The sequence below is a fragment of the Dermochelys coriacea genome, chromosome 22 (genome assembly GCF_009764565.3).
Source record: "Dermochelys coriacea isolate rDerCor1 chromosome 22, rDerCor1.pri.v4, whole genome shotgun sequence".
In the NCBI taxonomy this organism is placed as follows: Eukaryota; Metazoa; Chordata; order Testudines; family Dermochelyidae; genus Dermochelys; species Dermochelys coriacea.
In genome coordinates, this window is record NC_050089.1 from 11,392,293 (window position 1) to 11,410,303 (window position 18,011).

The 18,011-nt window shown below is 47.2% G+C and overlaps 1 protein-coding gene across 5 annotated transcripts in view; it reads right to left on the bottom strand.

Annotated features, from left to right (window-relative positions):
• The window catches only part of GRIK4 (glutamate ionotropic receptor kainate type subunit 4), a 294,856-nt gene that overhangs the window by 55,445 nt on the left and 221,400 nt on the right, over positions 1-18,011 (bottom strand). For 4 of the 5 annotated variants that reach the window (XR_006276691.1, XM_038380428.2, XM_043501058.1 and 1 more), the window contains exons 8-9: positions 8,917-9,078; positions 1,136-1,288 (exon numbers count right to left, since the gene is read on the bottom strand). Coding sequence is in view for 4 of the 5 variants with exons in the window: in XM_038380428.2 (XP_038236356.1) it covers positions 1,136-1,288; positions 8,917-9,078 (315 nt within the window). In the remaining variant the exon portion in view is untranslated. The remainder of the gene's footprint in view (positions 1-1,135; positions 1,289-8,916; positions 9,079-18,011) is intronic. The other variant, XM_043501059.1, reaches the window with a different exon arrangement.

The window sequence follows — 18,011 nt, forward strand, 5'->3', positions numbered from 1 at the left end:
AGGCTTCCAGAATTCCACTGCTCATGAAGGTTCCATTCATTACCTTTTTAGCCACTCCCCAGCCTGCCCTCCCCTGCAACCCCATTCCATCTCCATGGCCCCAAGGCTGCCCATTCCTGAGTTGCAGAGGTGAGTATTTAATTGCGTCACATTGAAAGAGGTGACTGGGGATTCTGTGGCAAACCATGCCGTGCCATTGCACTGCATGGAGCTTGGGTTAACAGGGGGTCACATTGCAAAGAGTCCCATGACAAGAGTCATATCCCACACAGCGGATTTAAATCCTGCTTAGTGCTGCTCAAGCACCTTATTAGCAGTGAGTACAAGTTAATGATACAAGAGCTGGAAGAAGCTCCGTCATTTTGGGGTTACGGGAATTTGTGTGAACATTTGATTAGGGATGGGGCAATGAAGTGGTGTTTAAATCAGGAGTAGGTTAATGTGTGTGTGTGTGGAGGGGGGAAGGAGTCAGATGTTGAGACCAAAGCCACATCAGTGAGTCTTTTACCATCTTGGGATGAAATCTCATGAGAGTAGCTGCTCTCATGAGATTTTAATTGCATCCAAAACAGAACCAGAAAAAAATGTTCAGACTGGATACAAACTGGAACCAAAAAAAACACACTACGTTCATTTCTGGGACTTCAAATTGAAACTCTCGAGGAATCTCAGGGGTTCAGACCTGGGGTTTTGTTTTGACCTGTAGTTACTTTTGATCCATACGAGTTCATAACACCCCAAGTTCAGAAAAGTCCAAATCAACCCCCCCGGCAGGAGAAACTCATCTACAATATCTGAGCTTCTCCTGGTTGCAAGGTGGGACCATAAATCAGCTCAAGTTCACTTGAAACTGGACATTCACAAAGCTTAGCCTGGCTTAATTTAAAAAGTTTGCTGAGCTTTGTGTTTGCCACAAAGCCTGAAAGTTGGCGAATTTCAAGTAGTTCCTAGGCTGGCTACAAACATTTCTCTCATGGCTTTCTCCTTCATTCCCAGCGCTACCTTCAAACAGGTTGGTATCCTGCACTTTGACTGCAGGGACATCATCTCACACACGTTCACATGTGCATGTCTTTTGCTCCTGGCAGTTGGGGGATGGATACAGATAAATCAGCAAACTTCAGTCACTTCTCACCATTCTTAGGTAGTTCATCAAGCTGGTGCCATGTTGCCAAATCTGTGCGGATCCACAGGACAGGGGTTTCACACCAATCTCCTGGCTCCGGTTTAACTCCTGCACCGCTGTCACCACAGCATAAACGGCATCAAACAACAAGGCAGAAGAGAGCTGTGGACAGGAGAGAGAGAGGTGGGAGCTCAGAGGAGCAGCACCAAAGGTTGGAAAATTAAATAAGATCCAACCTGCACTTAGTGAAGGAACAAGTCCATTGTTTCTGCCATATGTGTGCACACAATTACACACACATTGTAAAATAAATCTGTATGCACCCATACAGTACACCAGTGTAGAAGCTTACATCGGCTCACACACCATAGAGCAACTCCATTCAACACCATGCTACAGTTACCCTACCATATCTGTCATGCCTTGAGCTACCTCGCCTCACATCCCACTCACGGTCTGAGCTGGGGTTAGTGAGAAGGAGCTAGACAAGGCATCTGAGCCAGATTGCCCAGTGCCCTGTGCCTTGGGCAGTCACTCATGCTTGCGCAAAGTGAGCATAAAATGCTACCATTCTGATTTGGTACAGAACTAGATAAGTTTGTGGAGGATAGGTCCATCAATGGCTATTAGCCAAGAAAGTCAGGGAGGCAACTCTATGCTCTTGGTGTCCCTAAACCTCTGACGGCCAGAAGCTGGGAGTGGACGACAGGGGATGGATCACTGGATAATTGCCCTGTTCTGGTCATTCCCTCTGAAGCATCAGGCCCTGGCCACTATCAGAAGACAGGATAGATGGAGCATTGCTCTCACCCAGTATGGCCTTTATGTTCTTCGGTGTGAGTCATTGCACAAGGGTAGGACAACGGAGAATCAGGCCCATAGACTCCTTTAATCATCATTCTCTTGGGGTCTCCATGTCATTCATTGTGGTAGGCGTAACTCATGTTGCCATTCTGGATTCAAGTCCATTCCTTGGACTTCCTCCGCCTCGTCTCAGGCTTATTACCTTACCTTCCACATCTCGGGTAGTTTCTTCTTACTGCTCTTCGCATCCCCGCTTTCCTCCCTTCTGCACTTATCCACCTCTCTTCCTTTCTTTGTCCTCCAGTCCCCACACTGGCCTCTTAATCCCTTTACCATAATGCTCTGGTCCCCTTTTCCATTGCCGGCCGTCCTTCTAAAGGAATTGTTGCTACAGGAGATTTCAGAATCCATATTGACTGTTCCCCCTTCGACCCACTTGCTTCTAATCATTTCTATTTACCATCTTGTCTCATGCGGAGCATTACTTTCCCCATGCGCAATTGTTTCGATGTTTTTGATCTAGTTAACAACCGGTCATTTTCTATCTCCTCTTCATTGTTATGACTAAGATTTCACTTTCAATTATCGTCACTTCCTGACTGCATTGGCATTTGGTTGCCACATCTTGTTACTGTCAAAGTTCCATTTTCCTCCCCCCACCCTTCATAGAGTCTCCTCTCTACCATTGCAGCATCCAACAACATATTTGCTCTTTAGCTTGTTGAGCCTTCTCCTCACCTTCCCCCATATGTGGACATTTACAGTTCAACTATATCTATCGCTCAGGTTCCACTCAGATGCCTTGTCTAGCTCCTTCTCACTAACCCCAGCTCTGATCACATTTATTCTCTTCCCAGTTACCCTAAGGGGGGACAGTCTTATTAAATAGACCCTTTGGCTTCCTCCGCCTTATCTGTGTGTATAAAGTGAGCCAGATTTAACCCACTAGGCTTGATCCTACCCTGCTGAAGTCAACAGCAAAAGTCCAGCTGACTTCAGTGGTCTGGTATCAGGCTGTTAATGAGCAACTCAGGGCTTTGCAGACACTATGAAAAACTAACGCTTCTATGCTTAGTGCTATCAAACCCTGACCATCCGCTCTAATAATTCCCCAATTTCCGTCTCCCACCCCTCAACACCTCTCACATTTGTTCTATCAAGGTAGACGGAGCTCAGACAATTTGCTAGTACTTCTGGCATCACCCCACCTAATATGATGTCTAATTTTCTCCCTGCTCTAGTCTGTGTATGTTTTGACACCACCCTCCTCACCATAGTATGTGCGCACTTTCCAGGAGCGCACCCAGTGACAGGAGTAGCAACCATCATGTGTGATTTGTACTCTCGGGATCTGATTGATCTCATCTGTAATAATGATGAACCCTGTTGTCGATACCTGTTGCTGGAGGGCTTCAAAGCGCTCTCCAACTATGGATTAACTGAGCTTCAAGCCATGCCTGGCGAGTCGGTAAGTATCATTATCTCCACTGTGCGGAAGAGTAACCTGAGGCACAGAAGAGGATGAGTGACTTGCCCAAGGACACACGGGAGTTTGCGGCAGAGTTGGGAACAGAACCCAGGCATCCTGATCCCCAGTCCCCCTGTCTGAACCATCAGATAACATACCGTCCCTCTCTGCCTATCCCTTTGTGTTTGGCGATAAGTCTTCCAGCTTTCTCCCTAAATAGTTACATCGTCCTTTAAGAATTCCCCTCCAGGGCTGCATTTTCCAGAGTTGTTAAAGGAGTGAATATATCCTCCCTCCTCACCCCATTGACTCAAATCATCTCTTTGCTCTCCAAGTTCCATTGCTTGTTACTGCAACTAGGAATTCTCCATCCTCAGCTGGCTGGGTGCTCTGGCTTCTGTTCAGCAAAGTACATATGCACATGCTTAACTTCATTGGGACTTACATGTGTGCTTTTCTGTCACGGGGCTCTTATCAGTAGCGACAGGTCAAATTCTGACCTGGGGTAAGAAGATGCAGCTCCACAGCCATCGGGAGTTTCTATCCCCTTACCCCAGCTCTGAAAACTGGTCCCAGTTGTCTCTGGTTGGGTTTACATTTCCCTTCTCTTTGAGCAGCTAACGATCTTTTATTAGCTACTAAGCAAGAGGCTTGTAGATCTAAGTGAAGCATTTGACATTATTGATTGGAATATTTTACACTTTAGCCTCAGACAATTAGCTGGTATTTCTGGCGTTATACTTCCCTTTTCAAACATGCCTTTTTGGTTTGGTTTGCTGCCGGGGGTGACTTCTTCTGCTAAGGGGATCCTCCCCCATCCCCCAAGTCCTACACTTCCCTCTCTCTTTTCTCTACTTACAGCTTTCCTGGGAAGCACCTGATTTCCAATTCTAGCGCTGTGTATCAGGCCAGCCATTCCCTATCCACACGGGCTCAGAACTATGAGTCTATGCCAGTTTCATGATTTTGAGGGGCCTGATTCAGGGCTTTTGAACCCTGAGGGACAGCAATACTGCAACATGCACAAAAAGATCCCAGCACCCACCCTTCAACGTCTTCACCAGCTCCCCCCCTTTATTTCAGGAACCTGCTTTTAAAGCCCACTATGGACTTGCCCTATCCAAAATCATGAACTGTATTCTGCTCGAGTCCTCTCCTCGCTCCTTCTGGTCACCTAGTATCAGAATCCTCTATGCCACTTCCACTCTTCCCATTGCTGTTGGTGCAAGAGCCTTCTCCTCTTCTGCTTCTGCCATTTGGAGCAGTCTTTTCTGTCTCTCACTCTGGTTCATCAGCTCTCTGGCTCGTTTCAAATCTCAGCCAAAAACAATATTGTCTCCCTCGCCTGTGCCTCCTAATTGCTATTTCCGTCTGTCATTATTTATTCGTAAACTCTGTTAACTGTATTTAACTCAGTCAAGCAAATTGGGGTATAGTTTGCATGGAAGACGCTCGTGCAAAATTCAGTTGCATTTCACTGTAGCACAGCTGCTAGCCGATTTTTTGGTTCTTCCAACCACCTGGTTTAAAACTCATTCACTTTGGCTTCCCCAATCCCTCTCTCTCCTCTGCCCCTTATCAAATCTCCTCCTCCTCCTTTGACAAGGGTCATTTAAAAAAAAACATGTCTTTTTTCATTCTGACACTAAAAAAACCCAAACAATTTGCACCTTAACACGAGTCTCTCACTTTTGTGCATTCTTGATTTGTGCTGATTGTTGTCATTTTGTGCCACCTCCGTGGTGAACAGTGCCTGCGCAACATTGCATGTGAAAGACCCAACGGTTTTGATGGTGGTTCCTACTCACATGATCATGTGGGTGTAGGTGAGTAAAGAGCCGCCCCCCCATATCTTGCAGGGACGTCACTGCATGGCTGGAAAACCAGGGGAGCAACTCCCCAGATAGGGAGTAGGGGGATGGAGCATAGGTAGAGTTGTGTTCCTCTATGTGTAATCAGCTGCATGAGGAGTGAGTGTGGTACACCCTGAATCTAAGGGAGCATGAGGGAAAAGAAGGGCTGTCACTGTGTTATTAAGCACTGGGAGCAACTCGCTTGCAAAGGGGCAAGGAGCACACAAAGCCATAGCTCCGCCCCCTCGGTGCACAAGCCAGCTGGGCTAGTGGGGAGTAGGTTGCATGTGTCACAAGGTTACCCTCCCCCTGCCCAGCACAAACAAAGCATTGCAGAACGTGCTGTACCTTTCTGATGCAGGATACCCTCGATTCTGCCCCATGGCACGGCTCAGCTCCTCGCTGGCCGCCCCGTGCAGCTAAAATCTCCAGATCTAGCCCTGTGGGGTACAGCTACAGCGCAGCTGGGAGCAAGCCCCAGAGCCTGTGTAGGCAGTGCTGGCAGGGCTTGAGGTAGCGTACTAAAAATAGCAGGGTGGATGGTGTGGCTCCAGCAGAGGCTCGGGATAGCCACCCGAGCACGGACCCAGGAGATTGGGTGAGCCTGAGGATCAGAGCTGCCACCCGAGCCATGATGCTCACACTGCTAGTTTTAGCACGCTAGCTTCCGTCTGTCTACTCAGGCTTGGATGCTGGCTTCCGGCTGCAGTGTAGATATATTTACAGAAATACAAAGAGATCCATCATAGTTTAAAGAGAAGATTTTTGTTTTATTTACCAAAATCTCTCGTGTCAAGACCAATGTTTAAAGCCAAGCTGCTCTCCAAGGATTATAGGCAGGTTTAGGAGGGGTGAAGGGAAGTCATTCCTGAAACATTGTCATCTGTATATTTGCCCCCAAACATAACACAGAGAATTAAAACCATTAAAATCCTGTGAAATAGACTTTACAATCTGGATTTCATTCAATGAAATAAACACTTAATTACAAACATCTGTTTCAGCCTAAATTCTAATTACCTAATCTAGCCATCTGTAATTTTAATGATTTTCTCTGATTTCTTTTCCTTGCAACGTGATTAATGAGATTGGCATTTGAAGAAGTAGCTTCCCCCGCCCTTCCTTAGACTCTTTCCCATCTCTAGCAAGAAAGCCCAGGGATCTCAGTTTACACTTCACTTCCCGTTGAGTCTGGATGTTGAACTCCTTTCTTTACACAATCCCAGGAGCCTTCAGCTCCCTTACGCTACGGGGGTAAATCCCCAAATCCCTACGTAGACAGAGACTTTCCCAAAAACAGACCTGTCGGACGTTAACTGCAGCTGGTGTTTAAAACGAAAAAGACAGAGGCCAATTGATTGTGCCATGATAATGCTCCTAGTGGGCAGAAGGGGAGAAAATAAGCGCAGTACTTCTGACTTATGTCATTCTAACAGCCCCTCTATACCTGCCCTGCCAGATATCCGGCAGGGTTTAGTTCTTATCCCTGGGAGGCCGCATGGCTCAGGAATGAAGAATGATGCTCAGAGACCAGGGTGATGGGGGAACACGCACAGGGAGAACCTCTAAACAGGACAGTTAGGGTGCTCTTGTGGTTAAGACTCTGGGACTTAGGAGACCTAGGTTCAACTCCTGACTCTGCCACAGCTGTGGGGGAGGTCATTTAGTAACACTGAGGTGGTGTTGCCTAGTAGGTAGAGCATTGGATTGACACTTTTAGGAGACCTGGATTCTATTCCTGGCTCTGCTACTGGGTCACCCTGTGCCTCATTGTTCCCATCTGTAAAATGGGCATAAAGATACTGACCTCCTTGGTAAAGTGCTTTGAGATGAGAAGAGCTAGATATTATTACTTGATCTCTCTGTGTTTCATTTCCCCATCTGCAAAATGGGAACAATAATCCTTCTTTTCTTCCATCTTTTACCTCGACCATTTAGATTGAGAGATCTTTGGGGCAGGGGCTGTCTCTTGCTATGTGTATGTACAGTGCCTAGCACAATAGGGCTCTGCCCTCAGTTGGGGCCTGAATATGCTACAATAATAAACTGTAATAATAGTGAGGTCGGTAATAGCCGAAAATCATAACCATCTGATAGGTGGCGGGAGGGAGAGGGGGGGAATGTGCCATAAACTGGTAAGTTTCACTCCTGTCCCTGCTGGATGGGAGACCACACTGTGATTAACTGACATCAGGGCTAGCTTGCTCAATAGGATCAAATGTGCCAGGGCAACTGAACTCCCTTCCCATGCTCCTCTAGAGGTGGCCTTACCAGATCAGGAGTAAGCCTGCCCTGCTACCAAACCCGTTCTGTGCAGGAATTGAGCATCCAGCTGTATTAATATGACAGCAATGGAGACTTTAGACAGAGGCTCCCAATCCAACACCATTCACAACCCTGAAATACACTGAGAACTCTAAGGGGGGGAGCTTCCTGGCTTTTTCATCTAAAGAGCTTTTCTGCTCATTCATGGCCAACTGGAGAGAAGAGATCAGGATTATATTTTTCCCCTTAAGCACTTGGGTTTCTAGGGGTTATTTTTTGTTTGATTGTCTTATTCAAAAAGCTTTATTTTTAATGCATCTCAACGGCCCTGCAGCTGTCGCCCAAGCAGGCGGCTTCCAGGGAGAGATTGCATCAAGATTCAGCAAACCAGGCAGTGAGTTAGCTGCAGCCACCTGGGCTCAAGGGGTGGGAAGAGGATGTCAGGGAGGAGCTGGCTAGAACACCAAAGAGCAGTGCCTTGGTAGTCGTCGGGTGCGAACCAGGGCTGGCAGTTTGTGTCAAGCAAATGCAAAGTAGAGAGAACTCCTCATTTGTTCACGTAAGGTCAATTTGCAGCGAGAACAATGGGACTTTCAGGAATGCTGGCGCTGCCTCAGGAAATCGAGGGAATTTTTTATTTCATTTGTCAGCACATACATTCTTTGGTCATTGGCTTTTTCTCTCCCCTCCACGATCTGGCAAAGCTGCTCCGCAAACCTTCCAATCTTGTGGGGCAGATTTCAGCCGTGATTTCAGAGAAATTTGCAGCAGCATCAGGAGACACTGACATATGCAAGGTAGCACAGTCCAGGCCTAACCCCTTTGGCTTTTAGCTAAGCCCTGTGAGGCCTCCTACCTGAACATCCTAGATTATCCAGGTTTCGTCTCCCAGCCCCTCTCCAACGGCTCTAATGGCATCTGTCAAATAGATTTCCTTTAGCATTGGCAAGATTGAAGGGTCTCACCTTGCTATTCTCCAGAGCTAGAGGCTCTCTCATAAGTCACAGCAGGTTACCCCAAGGCCGCACCCACCTCCTTTACTCACCTATGACGTCCTCCTGGTTCACGTCTGTTTCTTTCTCCTGCCTCTATGCCCCTGCTCTCCTGATCTTTACTCGTCTCCCCATCTCCCACCTCTGGGGTACATACTTTATACAGCCACTGAAAAGCCCCCCTTTTAAAACCCAAGCTTCCTCCTCCCCACTCCAGACACCTTTTAATACCAACCTCAGGGCTTCTCCTCAGCTGATGGGCTCTTCAGCTGGGTTCCATTCGCAGCTGTCCCCCATTCAGGCCCTCCCACCCCCCATAGCTTGTCTCCTTTGCCCCAGCCACTTGCTGCCCCATTACAGGCTTCGACTACTGTTCCAAGTGCCACGGTGGGGACTATTTTTACTTACTGCCGGCCCAGTAAAGGGAGCATGATCACAGTTCTCCTGCCACGACTGGTTGAGGCTCTGGACAAACTCTTGGAAGAAAGCATGCAACTGGTTGAAGGTGGAAAATCCCAGGATGTTAACCCGGTCATCCAGAAAGCTGTCCAGCTGCTGGAGCGAGAACTCCTAAAGCATCCCAGCAAACAGAAAAAAGCATTAGGAGACAGCGGTAGATACTTCAAAGGCTCACAATGTGAATGAAGGAAGGGATGGCTCTGAATAAACGGCTGGGAAGACTTGCAGATGGGGTTTAACACCTCTATGTCGACAGTTCAAATACGCCAGGCCCAGGCAATCAGTAACCAAAAGTCAGCGTCATACGACTGTTAATTGGCCGTGACATGAAGGCAGGTGGATCCCTCTCTCAAGTTCTTAATGGGCACATGAGCTAAGCCCACCCCCACAAGTGGCAACTTGTGCAAAGAGGCCAAAGACTCGGTGGATTTTGGCACCTCCTTTCTCATTCCCTTGCGATGGGCGTTCCGGAGCGGAGCTGAAGCCCACTGGTAAGAGGGAAGCTTGTGTAGGGCCAGGGAAGGATGAAGCCACATTCACAGCAGCGGTGCTTAAATAAAGCACAGCGATCTCAGGCCCGAGAAGCATGGTTAAAACAATGTCAAACTGAGTGCTGAAAAGGGAAGTGCTGTGCCCAGCTGGGCCGCGGGGGTGCCATTCTGTGTGGCCCCCATCTGGCACAGCAGCATCACCCCCCACACAGTAAAAGAACCAGTGCGACGCGAGGGCTAGTGAGGTAGAGACTGGAGTCTTTCAACTGGGTTAACAGTTAGGACAGTCAGAGAGAAGCCCGATCCAAAGGGGTTGGAATTCTGTACGGGGAGGGGAGCCCAGCTCAAGGAGGCACCAGGCTCTTGCAACAAAGTTTTCTCTCCATGCAAATGTCTCTGTTCCTGTATATTCCTCCCAAGCCCCCGTGGCATTCAGAGTGCAGCATGAGACCTGCCACCACCCAGGCAAAAGTATCTTTCTGCAGACAAATAAAGACCTTCGGCATCCAGGCCTGTCACTCTGGCACATTTAGTGCTACATCCACTTCAATGATGGCTCCTCTCATTCCACAAACTGCTTTGATGGAGAGATGCAGTCCTGGACCAGCCCTCCTTGCTAATCCCCTCCATGGCTTGCTTCTCCAAAAGGCCCAAGGGATTGCTGCTCTTTTCAGACAGAGAGAGGAGCCCAAGCAACAGAACTGCTCCAGTCCCTGGAGAGATCTGTGACTGTGCTCTGTTTCCAGGCTGCAGCACTCATCTGGGAATCACAAGCGTTCCCTGCTACAGCTGAGAGCTCCAGCCAGGTACAGTGCAAGGTATACAGTTGTCCGTCCAAACTGAGGGAGGATTTCCAACCCTTCTGGGGTGGCAGACCATGGCGGCCCTTATCTAGATAGGATCTCATGCTATTTCATTACCTTCCGTTTCTAGCCTCTGCAATAACCATTAACTGGGCTCTGGCCCAAGGTACAGATACTGCTGAGTTGACCCCCATGGACCATTGCTGCCACTTTCCAGATAGGCAATTTCAGGGGGTTTGCCCGATGTTACAAATGGGACTTTCATTTAAACATAAAACCAGTCCCACTGCACAGGTCCAGCCTGGATTGTCTCCACCTGCTAGTCAGAGGGAATTAGCTCAAAGCCCTACTTCTTGAGGCGCACAGGAATTGGTTGGGCGGGAGGGTGAGTCCCAAGGCCCTTGTGATACTGGGGAGAGGGTAAGATGGGAGTATGGCAGGTGATCTTGCAATTAGAGCCAAAGACTGGGAGTCAAAAAGCTTCTGGTCTATTCCTAGCTCTGCTACCGACTTGCTGGATGACCTTAGTCAAGACACTTTACCTCTGTCTGTGCCTCAATTTCCCCATCTGTAAAAGGGGAAAATATCACCTCACATAACTTGTGACGCTTCATTGATGAAAGCCCACTGGGCTCCTCAGACGGAAGTTACTAGAGAACTTTTTTACTTAGATTGTCAGATCTTTAGGGGCAGGGAACATCTTTTTGTTCTGTGTTTGTACAGCGCCAAGCACAATGGGGCCCTGGGTCCATGACTGGGGCACTTAGGTGCTCCACTATACGAACAACACAAAACAATAAAAGCAAAGCAGTAGAGCTTTATTCCATTGATACCCACAGGGGAACCAGTGGTGCCAGAAAAACGTGGGGGAACTTAGTTCTCCTTGGGAGATACAAGTGCCTTCTTTCTTTCTTTCTTTCTTTTTGCTAATTGCTAAAAGGTAGCTAAAAGGCAGTGGTTACAGGTTTGGAAGCTGCCAGATACCCTTTCCCTCCCATCACTAATACAAATTCCCTCTTGCTTTGTGGAACAGGAATTTTCAGCCAGTCCTGCCCTTTGTGCGCACATGGGAAAAGTATGTCACTGAGTCAAAGAGGTGCAATTACAAGGCTCCTCCAGCACGGTGAACTCCTAGGAGGATGAGAGTCGACACAGGAGTCTTTTAGACTCAAATGCATGAACATTAGGTAACATGAAATTGCCTGTGAACTATTGATGCATTTGACTGATATTACCATCCTGCCTCCCTGACAGGTTATCCATTTACTCACTGCATCTCTGTCAACCTGCAGAACAAGGGCAGATGGCTAATGAGAGTCAGGGCCTGAGGAGATTCTGTATGCAGATGGTGTAGCCAGCAGCATGCCAACCCCTTCAGAAAACAACACCATCTCCACAGCTGAAGCCATGGGCAGGAAGGCAAAATGTTTGGGGCACAATGGATCGAATCCTGAGAGGTGCCCTTAGCGCTTGCTGGCTTTGTTGTGTTGGTGGGGAAACTGAGGCATGGCACCGGCAGATCTCCAGCTGAAGCCAATGGGAGCTACAGGTGCTCTGGACTCATGAAAGTCAGCCCATTTAAGACGTCTTAGGATGGACCTACCAAAAATGGAAGGGTCCAAAAATCAGTGGATTTAAAAAAAAACAACACTGGCCTTTGCGACGTTGATTTGAGGGCATTCAGCACCTTGCAGAATTGGTCCCCTAGTAATACTAATAGCCAGCTTTTATCTAGCACTTTTCATCTGTTGATCCCAAGCCACTCTGTAAAGGAAGTCAGCATCATTATCTCCCTTTTTGCATACAGGGAAACTGAGGTACACAAAGGTGACATGACTTGTCCAAGGTCACCCAGTGGGCCAGTGGCAGAGAATTGAAGCCAGATCCCCTGAACATCAAGTCAGTGCTCTATCCACTAAGCCCCACTGCCTCCTTTGCTGACTAGCCCGTAGGCGCCTGCTTACAAAACAGAGAGACAAATTCAAAATCTCTCCTCTGTTTTTTCCACCAAATGCATCCGATGAAGTGAGCTGTAGCTCACGAAAGCTTATGCTCTAATAAATTTGTTAGTCTCTAAGGTGCCACAAGTACTCCTTTTCTTTTTACTCAAATTAATGTTAACAAAAGACTTTTCCAGCTCAAATTACATTGACACTTTTCACTACATGGTTCTCTCTATTTTTCTAGGCTAACCTCCAGCTGTTAAAAAAAAAAGTTTTTATTTATCCATCACATTCAGAAGGCACCCATCACCACGGTATCTGGGCACCGAATGGCCTGTACATAAAGCCCATGCAGATGCCAGCCCAGCCACCCTGCATCCCCCTGGCCCCACCTCCAACCCCAGCCACCTCTCGGAAAGGTTTTTCTGCAGCTGTTCTCGTGGAAATTCTGTGCACCCAGGTCACAAATATGTAAATGAACCGAGAGTTGACTGTAGAATGAGATGTGGATTAAACAGCCCCTGGAGGAGATGCTTCATTTGGAATGGGATGAAAGAGATTTGGTGAGGCCAGAGGAGCAGTGGAGGGCATAGAGGTGACAGTGCCTGACTGATTTAGAAGCTGCCTGTGCAGCCTCCATCCCTTAGTTATTTTTTTCTTAGGGTCCCTGACACTGCTTGACATTTTCAGAGCCACGTTTTCCAAACAAAAACTCATTTGCAATTCAAGGCCTGTGCTGCCCAGCTGATTTCCAGTGCTTGATGAACCATCGCTCAGCTCCACTCTAGCTAGCACCAGCCAAAGGGAAGATGTGGATTTTCAATGACTAGCTGCACCTGGAGCAGTTCAGTGCTGTTGCATTCGATGCGCCGGTGCAAGGCAAATGGGAGTAGGGGGAGACTGCTCTTAGAGACGCTGCTGGCTAGGTTCTTATATGGCCCCGTTCACCACAGCACCTCATGTGCCTGACTGGATTTAGCCTCACAGAGGTAGGAAATTATTATCCCCATTTTAGAAATGGAGAACTGAGTGCTTACATGGTCATGTAGGAAGTCTGGAGAAGAGCCAGGATTTGAACCCACGTCCACCAACAACCCTTAAGATCTACCTCAACTTGCTACATAGAGGTAAAAGGTGATAACGCTACAGAAGGCATCTACACTACAGAAAATGTCAAAGTTAGGTCAGGGTTAGCTAACCCTGATATCACCTCAACCACTTCTCTTATCTAGGGTGCTTATATGGCTCCTATTACAATAATATCTGAGCACCTCAGAAACTTTACTGCATTTATCCTCACAAAATGCCTGGGAGGTAGGGCCATGCTGTTATCCTCGCTGCACATATAGGAAACTGAGGCACTCAGAGACAAAGTGACTTGCCCACAGCCACCCAAGAAGTTTGTGGCAGAGCACAGAACTGAAGCTGGGTCTTGTAGGTCCCAGCCTAGCACCCTAACTGCTGGATTATCCATCCTCTCTTTGGGCTTCCCAATCCCCATTCGACCACTGCTGAACCATCTGAAGCCCTGGGCTAACACATCTGTGTCAGTATAGCATTAGTATAATATGAGGTTACATACTATGCTATCATCATATAGCATGTTCTATATTTTGAGTAGGCCCAACCAATGCCTGGTATCAGAACTCCAAACCCGCACGGAAAGTTTGGAGCAGAAATTTGCACCTGGAACCCACCTCTCTGAAGGATGCAGCTATGGGCTAGCCACTTTCGGGGGGGGGGGGGGATGCAATTCACTCCCAGCACTACTCTGCTTCTTAGCAGCGAATTGGAAGGATCATTGAGGTGCGCACAGGATGTTACTGGTTTGCTGCCACACCCTGCCTTCCCTTTCCTCCTCTCTTTTAGTCACTGGTGCCTTTGTTCTCTCCTGTCTGCCGCTGATGGCCTGTGCTTTTGCAGGTTGGAAGACTGCATGTCATGTAATAGCTCCCAAGAGCAAGGAGCTGCCGAGAGACTAATTCATACCTGTCAGTAAATTCTATTTAGTTGCATACTCCAAGCCCTTAAACCTGCCACTCCAGCCTTCCCAGCCTCCTTTCCTGTGCTACCTCTCACTGATTGATCACCTTGGCCAGAGACAGGTCATGTGTCATTCACAGCAAACTCTGCACTCCCCATACCTCTCTCGGGACAAGAACTCACACACCAATGCTTTCATAACCATGCACACTCATACAAGAGACGCCTTTGGTCATCTGGCTACCAGATGAACCCACAAGCAGGTGCAAATGACAGGCAAGTAAGTACACTCATGGAAGTTACTCATGCACCAACACACTGACCAGAACATAAACAAGATAGGTTTCTCTCAGTAATAAAATAAAACTTAAAAAAAAAAATCTGTACTTTGCATTTCCATTGTACATTCCTTTGCAAGATCTCAAAGAGCTATACTATCTCTCTTGTACTGAGCCTCAAAGCAATCCTGGGATGTGACTAAGTATTGGTGTTATCCTTATCTTACTCGGGGGGAAACTGAAGCACGGAGACATCAAGGCCAAAAATGTCAAGTGTCCACTCTTTTTTAGGCACTCGATTCAAGACTCCTTGGGTCAGACTTTCAAAGATGTTGAGCACCCACAATGGCCACTAGCTTCATGGGACTGGGAAAGAGGGAAGGGTGCTGGAGGTCAGAAAATCAGGCCCAGAATGTCTGAAGTTGGGCACCCAAAATTGATGGAACCTTCTGAAAATAGAGGCCTTACGAGTGAATTGCTCAGTGCATCTGTAGCAAAGTCAGAGACTAGAACTCAGGTCTCCTTATTTCCAGTCCATGGCTTCACCCACAAAATGTGTACAGTTAAATGACACTTAGCAATTATATGACATGCTCTATTTTCAAAGCGCTAGGCACCCATTCACTAATTGAATAGAAAGGGGTTCCCTGGGAGACAGCACTGCAGGAATTATTACAGGCTGAAGTCACGCCTGGATTTCTGTTCTTCATGCAGTGCTTGGCCTGCATTCTCAAACCTAACCCTTTAGCTCATCTAGAGAAGCTGCCTAATAAAAACAGCACAGCCGGCCACTGTCAGTCACATTTTCAGCATGGGGAGCTTGAACTTGGTGGCTGTGAATTATGATCTTGAGATTTATGGAACACATTCTCCAGTCAGTGGGAATATAAACCCATCCCCAGGTTTCAGCATCTTGCTCCACACAAGTCTCTGACTCACACACAATGATTAAGGGCCTGACCTGAACTGGGGCTAAGCACCAACAAATCTCACCGCTTTCAGCCCACGCTGGGGACATGGCTGCTGTACTACTTGGATTGAAACCTTATTTAAAACTCTGTTCCCAACTTGCTAGGTCTGTCCATTCTCTTTCTATAACAAAATAGCAGAAATGTACTGCCCTCACATTGTCTCTTTCAGCAGTCTCTCTTAAAGTGCTTTGTTAATTCACTAAGTTCCGCATTCACCCTGACCAGGTAGCGGTGGTATTATGACCGCTTTACAGATGAGGAAATCAAGGCACACAGTTGCTAAGGAGCCAATCCCGCTTCAACTGAAATAATGGAAAAGCTCCCGTTGACGTCAGTGGAGGCAGGAATATGGCCTAAGACCATAATCCATTGCTGTTCAGCAATGCTCTTAAAGCAGGGACTTAGCGTGATGACCAGGGCTTGCACTGGGGGCCCCAAGAGCTAAAAGCATAAGCTAAAGAGCCCGGCTCTATAGCTGGGCAGCGTAACAATCCATATCCTCTGCGGCATGGCAAAGAAGGGGAACTCTAACACACACTCACCAGTAGATCACACAAACAAATACTTAAATCCTATTGAAATCAATGAGGCTCAATTCATAACACTAGTCACTCCAATTCCAAGGACCCCATCGACAATCACAGCTTGTACTAATGGGTCTTTGCATGGCTCCAGAGAGCAATTTGGGAAGAACAATATTTACTGCGCTGACCACAGAGCCATTTCCCTGCTTGATTTAAGTGAGCTGCACTTTGTTTCTATGCGTGGTGTTCTGCTGCCAGCTGTCCAAGGGGTTCTTAAAGTCATGGACACCCACCCTTATGTCATGTTGCCATGCCATATGATCTGACTCAAAGGTTGACTCAAATATTTTTCTTGTGCAGATTTTGGTTCAGAGCATCTCTGAAAGGTTCCATCTGCCCTCCATGCTTACAGTTGCCAGAGCTTAATTTTGAATATAGAATTTGTTTTTCTAGACGAGTCTCAGGCATATGACTGACATTACCCGTCCCTCTCAGTTGGACACAAATCAACTAAGCTGCAATTCCAACCGAACCAGCTTTTTCTAAGACTTCTATGTTGGACACCCGGTCCTTCCATTTGATACCCAGCAGTTGTCATAGGCGTCTCTAATGGAAACTGTCAAGCTTTTTAACGTGCCATTGATAAATGGTCCATCCTTCACACCCAGAGAGCAATGTTGTGAGGACAACAGCATTATACACTTGGATTTTTGTCTGTAGATTGTACACTTGGATTTTTGTCCATGTTGCTTCCAGATCATGTGCGGTGCTGGCTTTCTGAATTCACCCATCCACTTCGTGACTGTTTGTCACTTCATTCTTTAACATGCTGCCGAGGTAAGTGAATGGTTTGACGGCTTTGAGCACGGAACCTTCCGAGCGTATTGCTGGATCTTTGTAAAGTTGCTGAGGAACTGGGTGATACATAGCCTCAACATAGCCATAGTTCAGCTGATGGTAAGGCCAAAGTTACAAGCTGCCATAGCAAAGCGGTTTGTGAGATCTTGTACTGCTGTTTCAGAGTGTGCCACAAGGCACAGTCATGGGTGTAGAGCAGTTCCTGGATCAACACTTCAATCACCTTGCTATTCACATGCAGTTTAGAGAGATTAAAGAGCTAGACAGTGCGAAAGCATAGAAAGATGCTGTTTGAAGAACCATGGAGGGCGTCCTTTAGCATCGCAGTGAAGACTAAACAAAAAAGGCTAGGAGCGAGGCAAATCTTTGCTTCGCCCCAAACATGATTGGAAACGGGTCTGTTAAATCACAAATGAAACTTAAACACGTGGGTAAATGCTTTACTGAATCGGAGCCTAATGTCCAGAGCCGCAAAGGAATTTAGGCTCCTACCTTCCATAGAAATCAACGGAAGATAGGAGCCTAAATATCTTTGGGGTTCTGGCCCTAAATGACTTGTGCACGTTCCCAATGGCAGAACCAAGGATGGAGCAAGAGAGTCAATTTCAGGTCTTCTCTAGCCACTGCACACACTGCCTCAGTGTAACGCTGATCAAGATTGATCATGGTCTTGGAATTTTTTTTTAACCAATTCCTGTTTAAGATATGCACCCCCTCCTTACCACAAGTTCCAGGTACAATGGGTTAACACTAACAGTGAGAGGGAGCAGTGCTTAGGTGGGCGGACCAGGAATCAGGACACCTGGATTCCGTTCCCAGCCTGGGCTGCGTGACCTTGATCAAATCACCTCTACTCTCTCTGTTGCCCAATTTCCCCAATACTCACCTAGCTCACAGGGGAGTTGAGAGACTTAATTAATATTTACAAAGAGGTTCAAGAGTCTTGGTTGAAAGACATTAGGCAAGAGTATTATTGCTATTATAATAACCCAACGATAGGTACACGTATTTTAAACTCAAGGCTCAGAAGCCTTGAGATTTATCTGCATTGTCACGCTGCTGATTTCACATCAGTGATTGGCTTCTGGTAATTGCTCATCTCTTAATGCTGAGAAGGACAGTTTGCTATTGTTAGTTTCTGTGTGTCAGCTATTGAGTGCCTTCCACTTCTGTTAATTTGGCTGGCAATATTG